The 21,420-nt window shown below is 40.9% G+C and overlaps 1 protein-coding gene across 9 annotated transcripts in view; it reads right to left on the bottom strand.

The window, feature by feature from the left end:
- Nucleotides 1-1,895: 1,895 nt before the first annotated feature.
- ppip5k1a (diphosphoinositol pentakisphosphate kinase 1a) overlaps nt 1,896-21,420 on the bottom strand; it is a 39,887-nt gene continuing 20,362 nt past the window's right edge. The window contains exons 20-31 of one of the 9 annotated variants that reach the window (XM_034900937.1): nt 21,075-21,202; nt 20,842-20,956; nt 20,633-20,740; nt 19,851-19,979; nt 19,627-19,767; nt 18,419-18,512; nt 16,972-17,097; nt 11,215-11,274; nt 10,378-10,557; nt 5,837-5,974; nt 4,612-4,725; nt 1,896-3,474 (exon numbers count right to left, since the gene is read on the bottom strand). In XM_034900937.1, coding sequence (XP_034756828.1) covers nt 2,837-3,474; nt 4,612-4,725; nt 5,837-5,974; nt 10,378-10,557; nt 11,215-11,274; nt 16,972-17,097; nt 18,419-18,512; nt 19,627-19,767; nt 19,851-19,979; nt 20,633-20,740; nt 20,842-20,956; nt 21,075-21,202 — 1,971 coding nt within the window. In that variant the 3' untranslated portion in view covers nt 1,896-2,836. Of the gene's footprint in view, nt 3,475-4,611; nt 4,726-5,836; nt 5,975-10,377; nt 10,558-11,214; nt 11,275-14,958; nt 15,022-16,971; nt 17,098-18,418; nt 18,513-19,626; nt 19,768-19,850; nt 19,980-20,632; nt 20,741-20,841; nt 20,957-21,074; nt 21,203-21,420 lie in introns of all 9 variants that reach the window. The other 8 variants (XM_034901021.1, XM_034901073.1, XM_034901233.1 and 5 more) reach the window with 8 other exon arrangements.

The following is a 21,420-nucleotide window of genomic DNA, read 5'->3' as shown; positions in this document are numbered from 1 at the left end:
AAGAGACTTCAGATACAGTATTAGGGACCACTAAGGTCTATATAAAAGCATCCAAAAAGCAGCATGACATAGTACCTTTACAGAATTTCCAGAAAATCTGCTAAATAATATGTGAATAATGCACAGTTTGATCCACTACTGTTGTGAACAGATTAGGAGTTGAGCACATCAAGATAAACAGTTGCCAACTGTCCAGTTGGGTGCTGTTAACCAAACAAGATGACTGAATTAAGAGCGTCAGTCAAACCTCAAATTATGGAAAACAGGATAGAAATGTCCCATTTATGTCTGTTTCCTGTATTATGTACGTCATGATATATTCATCTGTTTCCATTGCACTTGGTCATATTTCGTTTTTATCGACAAACACTTCTTCACCTCAGCCAAGCATTAAAACATTTAAAATTTCTAGAGTTTTCTACTTTTTTGATATGCCAATTGAAAACATACAAAAAACTTGGAAATGCAGTAACTGATATTAAGTTGCTGTTTAAGTACTGTACAGATTACAGTAATTCCAAAGACAACAGTGAGGAGTGAAGGATCCAGAGTGATGGGCACAGTTAAAAAAAAAAATAAAAAAAAAATACTTTTTAGATATTTTGAGCATCACAATTAGAGACAGAAATGTCAAAACCAGAAGAAATAAAACCCAAACTATCTGCACGGCTAGCTAGCCTAACATACTCTCACTTTAGCTCAAGTGAGGAAATATTTAGACTTTCTTTCCCTTGTAATTTGAGTGAACTGACCCTTTAAGCAAACAGCACCTGCAACACAAATGCAAAACAGAGCGCTAATCTGTACACACAGACGGGATGAGTCTCACTAACTCACAGCTGTGTTTTTCACCTCTACAGTACATTGAAATGTAACATGAAATCCCAATGATTAAACACAAAGCGTGCATGCTCATCTACCTGAATTGTTTCTCAAGCATGTGTGCCCCCCCCCCCCAACACACAAAGAGATCTGCTACATAACTGCTTGCCACAATATATGTAAAACACTATATATGCAGATATATGGACATTATATGTAAAATACTCCTCCCGTTTGTTCAGTGATAAAATGAGAGATTAGCTTTCAGATTGTCCCACATCATGAGGTGATTCTACAGAAGAAATATACATTAGCTATATAGTACATTTACATATCTGATATGGGTATCAAAAATACCAGACTTTTGTTTTTGATGCAATTTCAAAATAAATATTTTCTTTCTCAATCAGTTTATATCTAATTATATTAATTCTTTAATGATGCTTAAGGACTTTGGCAGTATGCAGTGCACACACAGCTTGACCTGGACATTGAACAGCTGATTCTATTTTACTGGCAGTAATGAAGATGCACATCACATGTAACGCCACAGGAGCTCAGACCAGGAGCTCAGCCCAGGACGGGCGCTGGGTTTTTGATCTGTCTTGTACTGCGAGTCATTTCCTGTTACTGATATAAAAAGACGAGTGAGTCTATGAGCCACTGTATCCTGTAACAAAGAAAATCGGAAGCTGAACGTTATGGAAGTTAGGAAATGGGAGAACTTCTCTACTGCAGCTGTTCTAAGGGTTAAGGCTGAAGGTAAGAAAGATGCGAGACAGATTTAACAACTTAAAGCTCCATTAATTAACATCTTGATGTTTAGAATGAACACATGAATTTGGATAAGCCTTTTTAACCTAGCCTACTTTAGCTCAGCGCTCAGTTAAGGGATAGTTTGGGTGTTTAGAGGTGGCGTCGTTTGAGGTAGGGCTGGGCAATATATCAATATTATAATGATATTGTGATATGAGACTAGATATTGTGGTAGCAGCAAAACCTACTTAAGCCACCTAAAAAAGAAGAAAGGAACGTCAGGTTAAGTATACACAGTGGGGACAAAAGCCATTTTATATTCTCTCTTCAGAGCCACCAGACTCCTTTGACAAGACAGTCATTTTAAATTGCAGAACACGGGAGTTGCTGCTCTATCGCTGCCTCCATCAGTTAGTTTGAGTGACTTTGGTGAATCTGAACTAACAACTTAAAAAACCGAAGTCACACAACAACACAAACTAACCGATGGAGGCAGCGATAGACCAGCAACTCCCGTGTTCTGTGAGGCAAAACGAACCGGGGGGGGGATCATCTACTGTAGGACCACTGACCATGGAAAGGTAGCTCATAGAGCCACACTTCAAAAGATCCAGACTATCCCTTTAAGACTCAACACTCTCTTTAAACTCCTGATCAACCCACAGTACACTACAGCGTCTGCACCGCACAACACTGCAGACAGCTTGGTGGAGAGCAAACCAGAACTAAAAGGAGAGTGAATATTGGACTTGAATTCATTATGTGGAGACAAACACAACTCCAATGGGATGATGACTTTGTTCTGTGTCTGTCAGATGTGTAACAACTTCACTCTAACAGCTTTATAAGGTGCTAGCATGTCAAGGCTGTAGGTCTCTGGGTGTTTCTGCCCCCTAGCCATGAATCGATTAATGCAGCTTTAAGGAAGGGGCTTGTGCGACTGCATATAACCCACAGTCACAGAGAGCTCGACAATGAAACAAGAGGCTTCACAGACAGATGAACTGAACCATTGGGCTGTCAAAAGTGGCACAGTGGTGTCACTGGTGAGTCCTCAGTGTGTTTTTAAAATAATTCCCCAACACGGAGCCTAGTGGGAAAATCAGCTGTCCATCCATTAGTACTTAAAACACAGTAGTCATCAAGCTAGAGGAGTTGGGAGGCCCGGTCGGCTGTAACACAGTACTGAGCCTCACTGCTCATACTCTACAACAAGGAGGATTTCTGGACAGATTTGTTGATCTGCCGATTCAGCGTTCTACGGCTCTGCTGAGTGAGTGGCTCCAACTTCTAGATGTGTCTCGGGATGCGAGAGGCTTTCTGGACTGTCCATCCATAACTCCATTGACTCCTGAGTGTCAAAGAACTCGTCGAGTCCCTCCGGAGACTGGGGCGTCTGGGAGCTGGAGCCTGCCTCGCTGCTGCTCTCTCTGAGCTCCAGCAGCACCGGCAGAGAGCTTGGGAGGCAGTAACTCTCCATCCGAGCCAGAGTGAGCTCCGCCAACGCAGAGCAAGGCGTTCTCAGGCCAGGATCTGAAATTGCAATGACTGAGGCATCTTTGGCTGCAGTGGCCCCTTCTGGCCCTTTCTGTGCGAGTTCGGGTTCATCAGGCTGGCAACCGGTAACATCGCAGAGCTCGGCGTCATCCTCTGGTGAGTTTTTTGGTGTCAGAGGGACTTCGGCGAGGCTTGAGAGAGCAGAGCAAGTTGGGTCGAGGCCTTGTGACCCGACGGCGGGCACTGGCTGAGTGGAAGTGTTTTGAGAGGAGTGAGTTTCTTCGCTGCTCTGAGGGGTGAGGCAGATCTTATCGCTGAAGCTGAAGCGTGGGGAAGTGTCAGCTGTAGTGGGAGAAGACGGTCCAGCGCTTGATACAGTGCTGGATGGACCGCTGCTGTCTGCAGGGACAGAAAATAACCCGCAGCACCAATATGAGAGAGGGAATAAGAATACTAACAGAAACACATTGTTTGATTCTAGAGCTGCAAAGGTTAAAGGTCCCAGGGCATAAAAATCTCATTTGAATTTGTTGAGATTTTACAGTTTTAACATTAATATGAGTCCCCCCAGCCTACCTACGGTCTCCCAGTAGCTAGAAAAGAACCTAGGTGTACACCAAGCCCTGGGTATCCTGCTCTGCCTTTGAGAAAAGGAAAGCTCAGATGGGCCGATCTGGAATACTGCCTCTTATGAGGTCCTAAGGACAAGGTTACCTACCTTTTCTCTGCTTTGCCCGTCCAGAGAATTTGGCCCACCCATGAGAGAAAGAGACATTATGGCTTTCAAACAAGCTAAGTGGCAGGTGGTCAAGGCCACACACACACCCTCCACCTTGCCCCCCCCTCTCACTTCCTCAAAAGCTACAGACTCAGAAATGCCACATACTAAGGAAAGCTCGGTGCGGGACTGGCTCTAGTGGCTGTAATACTGCACCAAGGCTGAATTTTGGGAAATAAACTTATATGGTATTAGGGGACCACTAAGGTCTACATAAAAGCATCCAAACAGCACCTTGTCATGGGACCTTTAATCGATTAGTTGTCAACTATTGAATAAATCGACAACCATTTTGCTAATCATTCATTTTACAAAAGAAAAATCAGATGAAGAATATTCAGGCTTCTTTAATGTGAATATGTTCTAGTTTCCACACTCCTCTGAGGCAGTAAACTGCTTATCTTTGAGTTGTGGACAAAACAAGACATTTGATGTCATCTTGGGCTTTGGGAAACACTTTTCATTATTTTGACATTTTATCAACCGAACAACTAATCTGTTGATTGAGAAAGTTAGACAAATTCTTTGTTTCATCTAGCTAAACATGCTAGAAAAAAGCACAAAGAAGTACAAATTAATAAGGTTTCATTTGCAGGAAAAGACCATTGGGTTCTTCTTAAACCTGACAGACAGAACTAACACAGACTGAACTCTGAGGCCATAAATAATCCACAGACGTCTGAAACTGAGACAGCCGAGGGAGGCCAACCTAGAAATGTCAAATCATGGTGGCAACAAGGAGATGCTGTGATACTCACACCAAGGGGGTCTGTCAGAACGAGATCTGAGAGAGATGGACGAAGTGAGGACTCTCTGGGGCATGTACGTGTCCACTGACGGCTGGTTGTGTGTGTCAAACATGGCGGACAGGACTGCGGTAAAAAAACAAACAAGGCCAGGTCAAGGTAAGTGATAATGATTATGATGTTTACAAAGCTGGGGTGGGGGAATTTTTTTTTTTTTTTTTTTTTTTTAAATAGTTTACATCTTGATTTTTCCCACTTATTTTGTATTGTGAATGGTTCACCTAACTTTTTTTTGTTTATACGGTGCAGCTAACAGCGACTATTCATCTTATCAGCAAAACAGACCAAAAGCAGAAACTGTAATGTACTTATTATATACAAATTATATAAATGTCAGACTGACCGACTGACATGTGCATTCTACCCGGAAAACATTTTGTTTTTAGAAATGTCATGATATGTTATCTCTAAAAGTGTATTATTGTACAGTAATTCCTCCAATAAAAACCGGTAGTCAATTGAACGCCGGGCCTCTGACAGTGGCAAAAAAGCCTTGCCTTAAATAAAGGCAAACTCAGCGTCTGACAGGGCAGAGATATACCCGTCTCCCTTTGACAGTCTTGTAATTAAATTATAATGTGTATATTAGAGCTGTCAGTCGTCCTCTATCATAGGCGCCGAGTTATAGTGATGGCCAAATGAAGCTTCGTGAACCAGTGTCTTTACTTTCTGAGCCCACTAGATGGCGGTCTCTGTTCAACAAAGGTTTGAAAGTACACTGAATTGCAAGGACTTTCTCTTAAAAACAAGAGCGCCATCTTTATAGTGCTATTTTTGCAAATGGTTGTTTGTCTCTGTCTTCTGGAACGCTATGGCTTTTACTTTACAATGGTTTATTTAAAACAATTATACTTACCCAACAAATGAAATTAGAAATAAAGGCATGCCTCTAACAAAAGCCTGCTTCAATTAAGTTACCTTCTGCAGTTAAGGTAAATAAAGGCCCCGGTTTTTATTGGACAAATTACGTATTCAACTTTTGTCTTTGTTAAAGAAGGAATAGGAAATTGAAAGACTTAATACTATCAAATCACAATACTTCTAGAATCGCAAGAAAGGAAAATTACAAATGAGATCAGCACCCATGAATTGTGAAAGAATCCAATCTGGACAGCAGCATGTTGTCCCAGCCCTACTACACAGTAAGTAAAGACATGAGTTTGTGCTGGTTTCTAACCTCTGGTGGTCCTCGTGTGAGGATCCCCTGCGCTCTCGCACACGCCGGTGAGGAACTCGCTGACCTGTTTCAGCGACAGCGAGTTGTGCAGCGTTTCCAGAGGATAGATGGAGGGCACCATGGAGCAGCCTTCAAAGCCTGTGGCAGAAAAGAGACACGACGCCCGCAGGCACATCAGACCTCAGTTAAACCGGGCAGTCAGAAGAGGAGCAGGCAGAACCACTTCAGCTGATACCCGACACCACAATGCCCCAATGCCACCCTTACACTACACCCTCAACGCAGTGCTCTGGAATCCTGCTCCTGTTTCTGAACGGGCCCTAACCCACTGCGAACTCCTGCCAGCCTCTACGGTTCATCTCCGCGCAGGCAAGGTGCAAAAAAACCATGCTGAACGCCAAGACCACATGACACCATATCAAACGGCAACAAGTCTAAACATCTCAAAACGTCTTGCTGTATTTGCAAAAAGAAAGCAGATCTCAAAAACATTAACTTCTGCCTTTTTGCGGTCAGTCCCACCACACAGAAGCTTAAGCTCTGACAGCAGCACACAATGGTCAGAGCTGTCCAGACTGCAGCTCAGGTCCAACACGTTATCCAAGGCAGTTCATCCACTGTTAGTTCACAACCAAGCCGCATTTCACCAGGGCCGTTCACAATCACAAAGCGTCAAACCACAGCTTGCTTTGATCGTCCAAGAACCTCACAGGATGTTTTTTTCTGCGTTCATTTGCACCGGTGGGAGTTTGCTGAATTTTGCTAATTGTACAGAAAAACAAGCGGGAATCACATGCTGGTTAAGGTCAGGTAGGAGGCATTAAAATCTAATTCAAACACAGCAGCTGACTCCAAAGAGTTGACTGTAAGGTGGATTAATAATACCTTTCTGTATCTTTATGAAACATGGAGGTTCAGGCTAGTGATGATAGATATTCTGCTTATAGCTGGAAGAATAAAAAAACTTTAATCTTGCAGCGAGACAGCGTGGAGCGGAGATCATGTCGCCGTGTCAGCAGCCTTGCCTTAACGTGGAAACATTATGTTGTCAAAAACCCACTGCCAATATGACGCTATGTCCTGTATGTTGATTTATATATGGTTTTTGGAGGAATGTGCTGATCATATAATGTCTGTATTCAACTTCTACTTTATACTGTGGGTATTGGAGCTGTCAACAAATATTTGAATTTGAATTGTAAATATGAAACATTAAAATGAAGAAAACAGTAGAACTACCGCAGCCCCCTACACAGATCTTAATATTCATCACCCTAGTAGAAAGAGTGTTATGGCTGATTAAGCCCAGTCAGTCATTTTTTCCGAAAAAGCAAGTGTTGATGACTTTTCTATCATGCAGCTGTCAAAATACAAACTATTATCCTAGGGTGACGAAGGGTTATTTACACGAAGATTCCTACGAAAAGGTTTAAAGAGACAATGAGACTCGGTAAACTTCGGTCAGTGAGGTCCAGCACCCAAATCATCAGAGAAATTTAAGGAACGGCAAGGGACTTGGTTGTTTAAGACCACATTACGAATCGCCTACTCGTCACCCCTCATGTCAGAGAAAAAGGTCTGCAGACTTAGTTTTACAGTGTATGGCATTACTGTATTTGTTTATTTTGTAATGTGTAGGTATATAGATCTTTTAAATCCATGTTTTTGTTGAAATAAATACACCTATACAGGTAATTATGTCTCGCATTGTATTGGTTTGTCATCTTATTTTGGCTAACTATACCATAGTTGTTGTTTTTTTTACAAAACTCTGACTTCATGAAGAAAAAAAAATGCTCTCTCTGTGCATCAGTGATTAATGTTGCTGGTCGGTGACATAACATAAAGTCTAAAATAAGCAAAGCGTCCTGTTTTAGATCGGGAAATATCTGATTAAAGAATCTGCGAATAAGACAAAGCCTGCAACAATTTGATGCCCTTGTATAGCTCCAGTGTATAGAAACATCAGTTGGTTGTACTCTGCTTAGCTTGTATTGTTGCTTGTTTGTTGTTTGACATTTTATCAAACTAATTATTGTGCCCTTTGTCCGTTGCAACTGTAATTACATTTCCTGCCAAAATATCTCAAGTGTAATTTTTTTTAATCTGAAACCAACTAGCGTTACAGGGAAAATGATGTGTGTTGCTGTTGTACTGTGGGCATGATTGCCATAGTAATGTCAGTTTGTCTGGACTTGGATAATTAGATAGAAATGCTTCTGGTAAATTCACAAATCATTGCGCCATTGCTATGGAGCTTTTTAATAGAGTTTGGGGAGTGTACATGTTCTTTTGGTTTTTTTAACAGCGAGCGAGAGGAGAAAAGAAAACAGGACAGACCAGAACACAGTCTGAACTTTGAGTTAAATATTGCACAGTTGAACGCAGAGAGTTTATGCTATTTTGTCATCTTTGGACCATCGAAGTCCTGAAGGTTGTTTAAATGTTGCACCTAATGATTCATTTAAAGACTTTTTGTCATGGCGACGTCTGGCTCACAAAGTAAGAGTGTGCCCCCCCATGTAGGCCCATGTAGCCCATCTCTCTCCCACCTTGCCTGTCTATCCACTGGCACTGTCAAAAGGAAAAGCCCCAAAAATTAATCTTTAAAAAATAAAACATGGTTTATTGTCAAAAACAATGTTTGGTTAAAAATTTACCACAGAATTTAAGTTAGGTAGGTTTCTTTAAAAGGAACTCTATCTATTTCTGACACTGAAATGATCTTTTATTTATTTAAAACTATTTAAAACTTTTGATTAGAGCTAAAACAATTACTCAATTCATTGTTGTCATTTTAAAGCAAAAGTAACAAAAATGTTCTAGCTGGTTATATTAGAATATTTACAGATTGTTTTTGTCTCTATGATAGTAAAGTACCTCAATATCTTTGGGCCATTTCAAGTTTTTTCAAAGTCCCATTTCTGGCATTTTACAGACCTCTAATCAGAAAACTAGTGCAGTTTATGTTGGCAGTGCCCGTTCAAAACGTGCCTGTTTGGAATGGATCGATTGCTCGTCCTCCTGTATTGCTGCTTGCAGCTTTTTCCAGAACCATGTGTACTCCAAAATAACTTAAAGAAGGACCCCAAAGCACTTATTATGCTTATACTATAGGCCTATACTACTGACTTACTGTGTACTTGTACTTCAGAGGAAAAAATACATTTATTTGTGAGAGAACGTTGCAGATTTAGAATCTATTGACAAAAAAAACACAATTAAAATATGACGCATTAAATTATCCAGCATTATATTAAAATCTCCACCTTAACCTACATTGTGCTGATAATGAATCTCTTCTTACTTTGACTGAACCTTTGAAAGCACAACTTGCACTGTGCATTTGTGATTTTTGTATTATTATATAAAACTCAACCTGTTACACATGTAGCAAGTTCAATCCGTCGCGGTTTGGCTGCGGCTTATGTAGAGATTCAAGTTATCCTCTTTTTTTCCTTGTAGCAGACACATCATCAAACTCTTCAACACTTCATCCCTGGTTGCTAGATGACACTCAATCATCACTACAATATTGCAATAAGGGCAACCGGAACGATTGGTTCATTTACATTTTTTTAGCATACTTATATTTAAACAGTTGCACATTTAGTTTTTTCCGATCTTGTATATACTTAAATATTTGTTCTTACATTCTTATATTTTATTCTTATATTTTGTTATAATAATTATTATTTCATGTATATTGTATGTATGTATATTTTGTGTGCTGCTGTAACACTGTAATTTCCCATTTTTTTGGGATCAATAAATATCTATCTATCTATCTATCTATCTATCATGGTAGTTTTAGGCAATGTGGCCGTTGAAAGAAGCAGGGAACCCGGGTGAGCAGCGGCGTAGAAATGGGCCACAAAAACAACGCGCTGGAGAGCACCAACATGTAAACACATGTTGCAGTGCGGCTCAATCAGTTGCGGCTCAGTTGTGTCTCATCTACAGAGTCAACGTGTGCCTTATTTCATCATTTGCATGTAAGGTAGACGGATGTTAAATTTTTGGCAAGACACCTGGAGCTGGTTAACTGCAATCAATGAGACTTGTAGAAATTCAGCTACTCCCCGCCGCTGCTGATATCCTGATTTATAAATAGATAACTGGAAGACTATTTAACAGTTGTTAGTTGCAGCCCTACTTTTAATATTTTGTTAAATCTAAATTCAGAAAACGGTGGCTTCAATTTGATTTCATAATGGTTTAGGAATCCTAAAAAAAATAAACAAACAAAATTACAAACTGAGGATTTGTGGAGAAAAAGGAGGGGGAAAAGCTATGGACACCACTGCAGAAGGGAAGGAGGGTAAAATAGTAAAAAAAAAAAAGGCCCAAGAAAACCCAAACAGCTCACACCAATCCAGCCTGCAATCTGCATAACCACAGAAACAGGCAAGCATGCAGAAACATCGAGAGGCAAAGCATGAGAGTCAACCACAGAACAAGCACAGTCACAACTAAACCGTGAGCAGTGGTTGAACAGGGCGTGAGGCTGGGGATATGGAGGGCGGGGGCCAGGGGCTGACCGTCGAAGTACTCTAGGGGATCTTGACCGGAGATGAGCCAGTTTCGGAAGAGGCGGAGGTGGTAGGAGCACTGGTGGAGGTGGTGGGCCAGCGCCCAGTCCAGAGAGAGGCTGCGGCCCAGGCTGAGGTCGACGGAGAAATGCCTCAAGAACTGGGCCACACGGTGCTCCTCCAGGGGCTCTGAGGAAGAAGAGGGAGAGCGAGGAAGGACAGAACAGTGGAGGAGGAGGAGCAGTACAAAAGACATGAAACTAAAGAATATAAGCGAGGTGGAAGGAAGAGAGAGAAAGATGAGAGGGGAAATAGGGGTTTGTAGAGGTAAACAGAGAGAGGAGATAGGAGGGAAGAGAAGTGTGTGTGTGTGTATGAAGGTAGTGCTGTAAACGCAAGGGGCAGCCAAAAGCTCATCGTGGCCGCCAAACAGCCGAAGATCAGAAGAAGCAGCATATGATCTCAAGCAACTTTCTGCAATAAAGAAAACCCTGCACATCAGCGAAGCCTAGAACAAGAGACTGAAAATACAATAAGCTTGCTCCTCTGCAGTATCCTACTTTACCCTAAAAATTACATTCATCCAATTCATGAGAATCCACAAAGGAGCAAGTGCGACACAAGACATTCAAAGAAAGCGGTGGAGCCCAAAAGTAACTCTTGCATGAGTCTTGCGGCCACCTCTCCAATCAAACACCGCAGAAGCTTTAGCATGCGCAGATACACCTCGAGTCTACATCAACAAACAATTTGGATAACTGATGCCATCTTATTCTACTGTTTACACAAAGCTGAAGCTGGACATGTTGAGCCAACACAAAACTGCATCACCGGGGCCCATCGTACCTGTTGCAGTGCACCCCAGAGGTGGAGCCACTGCTATGGTGGATGTATCATCTTGTGTTCCTGTAGTGGATAATATATTTAAGTGAAAGACTTACTAATATAGTGTGTGGAAGTTATACTGAATGTTTATGCTTGGTAATAGCTGACAGGAAGTGTTCGTTTTGTGGGGTACTTTGTGTTGAAACTTTGCTGCTGTGGTTGATAAGTCCACTCTCAAGAGAAACTCGCCACAGAAAACATTTGTGGATGAACATTTTTGCCAGTCAGACCAGATAAATGGTGATTTAATCCAAAAGCAGAGCTATGAGCCGTTCTAAGAATCTCGACCAATCCTGTTTTCCAGATTGAGTGGAAGGACAGAAAACATCAATGATATCTTCTATTGTCTATGCTTCTCTTCCGTCTCAACGAGAAATGTAGTCAATAAAAATGTTAAATTAATAAAAAAGTTAGCAAAGTGGAAACATGCAGTTGTTGCCACAGACACTGTCATTAAAGTTCTTCATTAAACATTTAATATGTGCCTTTTTTTCAAGTCTGAAACACACTGGACAACCACATCTGTGCACTGAAACATTGAAAAGCATATGCGTGCTAATGGATCAAAACAAAAATTTGCAATGTTAATTTCAGAACAGACACAGGAGGTGGGAATGAACAATGCCTGTGGATGATTAACCCTTGTCAATAAGCGCTGATCCTGGTTTAGTCAGCTGTGATTGAACTGTATTCAACCTGTAATCCACATAACAACGGGTTCCCACTGGACCTGGAAGCGCAACAATATGTGTGTGCATTCCTTTGGGTCTCTCTTTGTTTAAACACAACTGACAAATGTGTAATAAATACATAATAAAAGAAACTATCAGAAACAGCAGTGGTACAAGGCTAATTGTGAAAAATATAGTGGATGGGCAGATTTTGATTTCATCATCTGGCGGGTTAAGAATCTGGGGAATTGTAGTCTCGCCAGACCTTCTTCCACAACGTTGCAAAGAAGGACCAAAGTTTAAAATTCCAACGCAAAGATAGTAGTGTACGGTAACGAACATCCGGCCAAAATGAGTGAAATCTGGAGGAATGTCTGGTGGCATCGGAACCAGCCCGGAAGGGTAACGTGGTGACTACAGACTAGGGGAACTGATACTCCAGGAAAAAAGTAGGGCGAAAAGGGTTTGCAAGTCCTCTATGAGATGTATATTTTTAATCATTTAGCAGATCATTTATATCTTTGATCCTTTATATTGTTTATAATAGATTACCAGTGTGTTTTGTTGCCAAATTTGATCGCGGCACGGGGAGAAAATAGATTGAATGACGAAACTATCGGCCACGGAGCTCCGGTGGGAACAGCCACGTTGGTTAACATGGAGGCCGACAAGAAGCATGCAGTTTGAGGCGCCTCTGCGTCCAGTGTGAACCCGGCGCGATACAGTCAACCCTGTTGAACGGGAATATCACAGGTTAGCATTACTGAGAGTCATAAAGCCGAGTTCAGAGGAAGGGTTAAACATCCATGTGCTGCTGGTGGCGTTTTTAACAATGAGTTCAATTCACATCCTGTAGTTTGTGTAGTTACTGTGTGCGCAGCAACACGCACACACCCACCCACACTGGAAAAAATAAAACAAAAAACTGAATTACTGGGTTATGGTGATCAATTTACAAATGCTTTACAAAATTGTATGCAGGATGTTAAAACAGGGTTCCCACGCATGGCTCAGTACAAATCTCTATTTAAAGGCTATTTGCTTTGTTATTCTGCTTTTTGAAACATGAAAACATTGAAGAGGGATGAAACTTAAATCGTTCAGAAAATAATGATGAATACGGTTGCTTTTACAGATCCAAAAAGAGACTGGCAGGTTTCACTTGTTATTTATGGGTAATACTGATTTTGAAGTTGGTTTATTAATCACGAGGAGAACTACTGTGCAGCTGTATAGTCACAGGGAGTACTACTGTGCCACTGTATAATATCTTCTGTGATTCAGGTGGATCGGGGTTATACCTGCTTGGAGACTCAATGTTAACAGAACGCCTGCGTTACAAAGGTTTAAAAGACAAAAGGAAGTGACACGTCTCCACTTCCTCCTGATGTACAAAAGTGAAGCCAAAATACCCCGGATACGGCCGCTGACATCTAGTAATTTCGAAGCCAGAGTCTGCGCAGTAGTAATCGTGTGGTGGAGCCACGGTATCGAAGTCCCGCCCATACACCCTCCTGACCAATCACAACTCAATCACAGCTCACAGTAATTTTTTTCATAGCATTAAATAACTAATAAAAATCAAACTTATCATCAGAAAAATATGCTAACATGGAGGGGACGGCATTTATGACCTATACTGTTGACAGCCACCAGGAGGCAATCCAGATGTTTGGTCTTTGCTTATACAGTCTTTGCATCAACCCCTGGTTCACAATTCAGGGGCCAGGCCATTGTACCAATGACAAACACTATGCAGCATGCAAACAACATTAATATACCTGGGAGACAATAAACTATTGTCCTTTTTTCTTCTTCCATATTGCGCTGTATTAGAAAGAAAAGCTTAGCGTTTGTTGTATCGTTTTGGTTTATTCTCCATTTTATCTGGAACAGTGTATGTTATCATGTGTCCAAGTAGCAGCAGCTGTTGAAAAGCTGCATGACAACGTTACACGTTATTGCACGTGACAAAGAAATTTGAGTTTTCCCCAGGAGAAATCTAGCAAGAATATTGGGTTTCTAAATGAGAAACCTGGTTTCTTCTTGCATGCATGACATTTAAGAAATCAACATACTGTAGAGCACCGGCAGTACACCGCATACGTAAGTACATGTAAACTCACTTATTGTTTCAGGCTTGTGTCATCCTGGGTAATAGATCTGTTCAGAGTCTCTGATTTAACCTGGACTTTTATAATTAAAATGCATCACAATGGAAAATCTTTAATGGCAACAGCACATAGGTAGGTTTTGCAGGGAATGTTTGTGAAATGTTGACCGCGGTTAACTGGCACAAGAGGTAAGCTAAACTCTGCTATTTACTTACTGTAAAGACAGTGAGAGATGACAGTTTATTAGAAGGTTATTTTGTTAAACATCCATCAGTTAGAAGTCTAAAGCCCTGTTAACACTTGGTTTTAAATTGTGTGTTGGTGATCCAAACACAAGTGGACAAGTGTACACTACAAAAGAAATGGACGAATCCGTCCCAGACCGCCTCACAAAGTGGTTTGAGTGATCGGATCACAGTGCCTCTTGATGGTTGTTAACACTGGTATTTAGCGCTGTATTCAGCCACTCTGATAACCCATTTTAAAACCAAGCGTAAACAGGGTCAAAGAAGAGAGTAAATACTGGGTAAAATTGGATATAACATTGTAAATTAGAAACGATTTGCTGCTGGTATCCAATGTTGTTGTTTTTTCCAGGTATAAATAGTGTAAACATGTCTATATTTCCTGTTACATTGTAAATATTCACTGACATTCCCTGTCTCCTAATTTGCTGATATGTTAATAAATTCAATGACCAGTGGGAACCCTGGTTAGAAAGAGAATGTCAGGTAGTGTAAGAAAAGTGTCCAAAGCATATGGGTAAACCAAAAAAATTGAATCATTAGAAAAAAATGAAGGAAACCTGGAATGCTGGAGGGCCACGTGAAATAAACAACCCAAGGTCAAAAACAAAAGTTTGAAGACATGCAAGACAAAGGAAGGTGAAGTGGAAAAATACTTGAAAGAAGCAGACGTACCATTAGTCGGATACTTTGCAAACGACACAGAAAATCGTTTTACTGCCGGCATAGACAACAACTCTGAGGAAATAAAAAAAAAAAATCACTAGTGTTACTATGAGCCACAATAACTTGTATAATCACGTTTGATCATTTCCCTGTTCCTCTCTGATGTGGACTCAACCAACGCCTAAACAAATGGTTTAAGAATCAAAACTATCTGCTCCAGTTTGTTTAGAAGCCCTAACTGAAGTTACTGTTAGAGATATTTGATGTTTGAAGATGTTTGAAGATGGCTGTTGGGCAACACATGAATAAAACATCTACTGATGACAAAGTAAAATGGAATGTCTGAACTTAAGAGGTGAGGAGCACACAACAGGAACTACAACACTTTGAAAAAACAAGCCAAATATTCAGCCCTGAACCTGCTTGAGGTCTGACCACGACAAGATTACCAACAATCCCACTAAATAGTTAAAATGCTCTCTGTTATGTACTGAGACACAGAGGCAACAATGATTTTGAAAAAAATCAACTGGCGAACCTGACCAGGTATAAGTGCTTCAGCGTGGACACAAATGTAAAAAATGACACCAACACTACACTCACGGAGGAGCATGCTCTGAATCAGCACAGGTTGTGCGTACGTGACTGCATCAAGAATAGAATGCTTCCTTTGATTCTTGAAAAGGAGGAGGAACAAGATGGATGACAACAGCGAGGCTACATGAGAGACAACCACAAGGATGGCAGCTGAGGAGAGACGGTATGTCTGTGTAATATCACAGTGACACCTACTGGGTGACATGAAAAAGGACATCAGCTACACCACCAGGGCCAAGCATGTTGGCACTGTTTTGGTGCATCGGCGATCCCTTGAATACATGATTGACCATTCCTTTTTACATATATTATTCAAAAAAGGGTTTGAATAGAATTTGTGCATAGCTCTAGCTTTTTAACTCCATCAGCAGAGGGCTCATTAAAAGAAAACGTTAAGAGTGGATAATGAGATTGTAAAATAGCGGTATGACTTCTGCTATTGAGTCAAAACAGATTACATTAATACATATATAACCAGACTGCAATAGGAAGTCATGGACCATGCAAGAAAACATGGGAAGATCATGCTTTTGAGATTGAGGGTCAGTTAACGGACATGTACAGTACTGATGAGCAGTTGGTTCATACATGCAGTAGCTCTGTAAACAAAAAAGAAATCAAACTGTATACTGTTCAGAATGAAAATAATATCAAGCTTTCACTAAAATCTCAGATCAACAAGCTCTCAAAAGCACTCAATGCTGATGTGTGATCTCCGCTGCACGGTTAATGTTGCAGTTGACAAAAAGAACACAACGTAATCCTAGATAAAAGTCTATCTAAGATAGAAATGAACCTGACTCCAAGCGTACATTTACAATACTGTACTATACCTAACTACAGTCCATCTGGAAACTGAAATTGATGACTGCGTTGTTACATGTGCTATGTTCAACCTTGCAGCCACATTTCCTGTTATGGTCTTCACAAATATTACAGTCTAAATTTGGCCTGAGGCAGCATGTATACAAAGTGCTAAAAAGAAATTATATATATATATAATTTTACTAAAAGTGGTGTGGAACAAAACAAGAAGATGGAAAAATCCAGTGGTTCTGGTGGCTAGAATGAGTATGGAGTCTAAAAGATACAGAAATTACTTTAACTATAAAATACACAAATGGGCATCCATGAGGTTTTTTTCCTTCCTAATTCTCAATGAGCACCTATTCTTCCAGTCAAAATAAGTTTTACTGCTGCCATTTTGCACATTCTCTAACTGCTTTAATCAATACTTGGCCATACTAAAGCTATCTACAGTTTATATTCCTTAAGATGTTTTACCTACCAGTTTCCCCACAGGGCATTAATCAGGATGTCAAACTTACAATATTTTACATTTTAAGTCTAAAAGGGAATTTGTAAGACACTGATCTGCTGTTGCCCTGTGCCGGTTTGTAAAGGAACGCAGTCTCAAACACGTACCGTCTTTGTAGGACAGACTGCCGGTGGAGAATTTTTTGCGATGTGCACGTGCGTAGTCCTGCAGGTTAGGGGCGCTAGAGGACCCACCTAGGACTGTGGTGCTGAAGAGCCCGGCACACTGAGAGCCTGCGAGGGGGGCGGGGGTGGGGTTAGTCACCACTACATATCATGCTGTTATCAAACAACTATCCAGAGAGAGACAGGAAGAGAGAAAAAGAGACAGAAAAACAGAGAAAAAGAGACAGACAGGCAGACACAAGGACCCAAAGGAGACCATGCATCTCGTACCAACATATCTGCTCTCCGCACAAGAGGCTGGAGAACGGTTTAAAGTTTAGCCACTACAATGTGGGGCAATGGGACTAAAAGGATAAAAATCAACCCTAAAATCCTTTCAGTTTATTATCAACTTGTGACACATTACATGCATTAAGTGCGATTATGTAAATAAGTGTATCCTGGGTGCGTCAATCGATCGAAATGAGCTTTTGATTTCAACTATCAAAATCAAAAGCAGGAATTGGCGATTCCCCAAGTATTTTTTTCTCCTTCCAACCCCGCCTTCTTGCGCACATCCGAATAAAAAACAGCGTGGCTTACCAGCTGGTAGCATGCAGCTAAGGACACAGGGTAACGTTAGCTTAGCGGTAGCCTGCAGCTTCTCTTTTCCAGTCAGCGGCCACTGCCGCAGTCGGTGATGACGGAGAAACAGCAGGACTTTAAAATCCTTCTACTTCCATGAAGTCACCGCGGTGGCTACACGTTGCCTTCCCCGGGAGTGAGTCATGTAAACACACAACTAAGGTAAAGCATGTGAGCTCCGACGAAACTCCATGGTGCGCTAATGTGCATCTTGTTAAACTAATGGTGCATTAAATTGAACTTTGTTAATTTCAGGAAACTCAAACTGTTGTATGTCACGGCTGAAAAGAATGTTAAAAATCTAAAATAGAATCAAATTGTGACCTAAAAAAAGTATAATCGAATTGTGACAACCCTAATTTATCCACTTTCCCTTGTTCTCTTCACTTCATTCCCTACATTTCCCAAAAGGATATTAGCACGTCCAAACAGAAAGCGTAAAAGAGTCGCACAAAAAGAGAAAATAGTTGGAGGCAAAAGCAACATAATTAGATTCCTTCCTGTATGACTGTTGAACAACAAAGCGTGGTTCCAGGACTGACACTCAAACATGATGTGTATCTCTTATGTTTTTAACACAGCTGAGACTGAGACTGTTTATGTGCTTAATATCATTCTACACATACTATGGACAAGACAGTGAGATAAGAATAAGAAAAACTAACCACCAAACAACGTTGACACAGAAATGCAAGACTGCGTGGATTTTTCTCTCCCAGTGCCCTGCCCAACCCCATCACTCTGAACCATTTCACTGTCATTGGTACACACAGTTGCCATGGAGACAGTGCATTATGACACCTACCTAAACCACTTTGTTTCATCTCGGGGGATTGACGTGAGCATAACGAAAAGAGGCGATAACTGCCTACTTTGGAGGATGAAGTCTCCGACAGAACCTGGTGGAAAATAACACACAGAGACACACACACACACACACACACACACACACACACACAGAAACACACAAACACACACACACACACACACGTCAGTGGTAACAAGGCAGCTGCAGTGTATTTGGTATCATGCAACAGTCTCCAGTGCTGGCTGCTAGTTTACATGACCTTCAACAAGAGGAGCGGCCAAAACCACAGAAGAGAAGCTCTGGGTCGATAAAACACACTGATTATATAAGTATATAAACAAATACACCAGCTAAACATCCCAAATGATTAGATGTTTGACAATGGTTTAATGGATAAAACTAACTAATAAATAAACTGATTTTAGAAGTAGGACTAATGAGCCTGCTTCCTATAAGGTTAGGTGGGTTAGTCTGCATCAATCAGACTTTAATTGTAAAGCACTTCTCGTAGATATAAAATGTAAGACAAATGTGCTTCACAGAATAAAACACTCAATAGTAACAGCATTCACTAAAAGTAAAAAGCTGGAGCTGAGCTATGACAAATGCTGTCATAAATCTCATAATTTTACAGCGAGGAACAACCAGAGACCGAGTTAAAAACTCCAGCTTGGTATATACCAACATATACCAAGAAGTAAAACAAAATGCTCTAATGCAAAGATAAACAGACATAAACTGAAATAGATAAATAAACATAGCTAAATTGTGGACCATAGTGACAGAAAGATGGCTCACTAAGTAAAAGTGTTTGTTTTGACTTTAGGGATAAATAACTACAAGATTACCTGGGGGTTCTGGAAGGGTTCATAGGCCAAAAGCAAGTATGATGAATAGATAGATAGAGCATTAAGAGCTTTATGAACTACTAAAATGAGCGTAAAGTCCATTTTAAAGCAAACAGGAAGCCAGTGAGACTGGTGGAATGTGTGCACTCTTTCTGGTCCTAATCAACACATGTGCAGCTGAGTTTTACAGTAATTGTAATTGAGCTATATTCTTTTTAGGGAGACCAGAAAGGAGAGCATTACAATAGTCAATCTTGAAAGGTAATAAAATCATGCACTAATGCCTCTGTATTATATTAATGTCTATCTGTATACAGTATATCCAGGAGGATTGATTGACTGATTGATTGGCATCACCTCCATGGATCCAGTCTTATGATTGCGTATAAGTGGGGACCGCCTCTGAATGGTGATTGGCTCAGACAGCGGCACGGCACGGTCGGTCTCGTCTCGTGAGAGGTCCTCCATGCTGCCGGGGTCGGTCTGTTTCTGCCCGTTCTGAATTGAATTAGAAGACAGAATACAATATTCTGCTATCTGCAGAACAAGAACATGGCAAAATTGCTGGGTTGGGATTCTACCTGGCGGGCTACCTCTGCAGAAGCGGGCCTGAAGCCAAAGCCGGTTGGTGCGTTCTCCTCCTCCTCGACACCTTTGACACCCGGGCTGAAGTGAAGCTCTACGTGGAAGCGTTCCTCTGAGGAGATGTCCTTCAGAGGGAAACAACAGAGAGGTTACTACTCGATATACCATCTCAAATAGGATACCTAGGTTGAATTATACATTTTCTGATATTAGGAATATCACAAATTCTCCCAATTGTTATATTTTGCAAGTAGCCATACAAGAACTTTATCTGAATATACCTGGATATACACTTTAAAATGGCAAAATTCTGATTTAAATCAGAAATTACCAGATCAAGGAGTAAGTGCACAAGAGTAAAAATCTGAGCGATTGCGGATGACAGCTTCTGGTTCTTAATCATTGGTGTACCATTCTAATAACAGACACATTTAGGTAGTAGGTGCTTAAAAATCTCAGATAATCTCAGATATTCAACCTTTAGAATGTAAATATTGAAGAGCTAGTGTCCTTTTAGGGTCAAGTATGTAAAAACTTCAAAAACGTCAGACAGGTGGACAGACAGGAAAGTGCTACCAGGATTATACAATGTCATGGAGGCCACATGCCAAGGCAGCTGCATAAAAAGTTAAAAAATGATGTTCCATAGCGTGTGACGCGAGTAGCCAACCACTGTTGTTTGGTGAGTGTTTGTTGGAACTGACTGAATGGACTGGTGCGCTGCAAATGAATTGCACATCGGGATACATAAAGTGTCTGAACTGGGAAAAAAACCTACCTTATTGTTGTCCTCATAGAGCATAATGACAATCTGAGTCATGTAATTGAGTTCAGAGACAGCACTGAGGTAATCCATGGCACGCTTCCACTGCTGGTCCTTCTCCTCCTGTCAAACCCACACATAACACACAAAAAACCTCAGTTTCAACTTCCACCCCCATCTGAGAAACAGTCCAAGTTATGTAGGATTGATATTATATTACTTACATTGAGCAAGCCTCCATAGCGGAAAATGCTGAGCAGGGAGTGGACGTGACTCTCACTGGTGAAATATAAGCGTGTCCTGACATGGCGCCCAGGAGACATCACTCCGCGAGAGTACCTGCGAACAAGACACCACTGTACTAGATACTCCCAAAAAACAGTCAACAGTCAGTCCAAAGAAATGCATCAAGTCTACCCATGTAAAAACAACCTTGTATTGAACTCAATTGACTCACAGAGGGTGCAGTTTGTTGACAGACTCGTCCTCGTGGGTCCTCTGTAGGTCAAGCTGGATCTTTCGGACCAGTGGGAGGCAGTGGGCATATGCTATGTCCAATTTCTCTACTCTGTTTATGCCATATTCCTGCAAACAAAACCAAAAAATAGAACAATGTGCTAAAATACCACATGGCCTCTAAAAACTTGTGGGTGTTATTTTCTTGTTTCCCAGTAAATAGAAACCAGAGCCCGACCGATAAAATATTTTGAGGCCGATACCTATACAAACATTTGGTTATGTAAAAATTAGATTTTTTGATATATCAGCCAATACATATATACACACATATATATATATATATA

Source organism: Etheostoma cragini, chromosome 1 (assembly GCF_013103735.1).
Source record: "Etheostoma cragini isolate CJK2018 chromosome 1, CSU_Ecrag_1.0, whole genome shotgun sequence".
In the NCBI taxonomy this organism is placed as follows: domain Eukaryota; kingdom Metazoa; phylum Chordata; class Actinopteri; order Perciformes; family Percidae; genus Etheostoma; species Etheostoma cragini.
The sequence above is the reverse complement of the archived record's forward strand: the minus strand, read 5'-3'. Positions and strand labels throughout refer to the sequence as shown.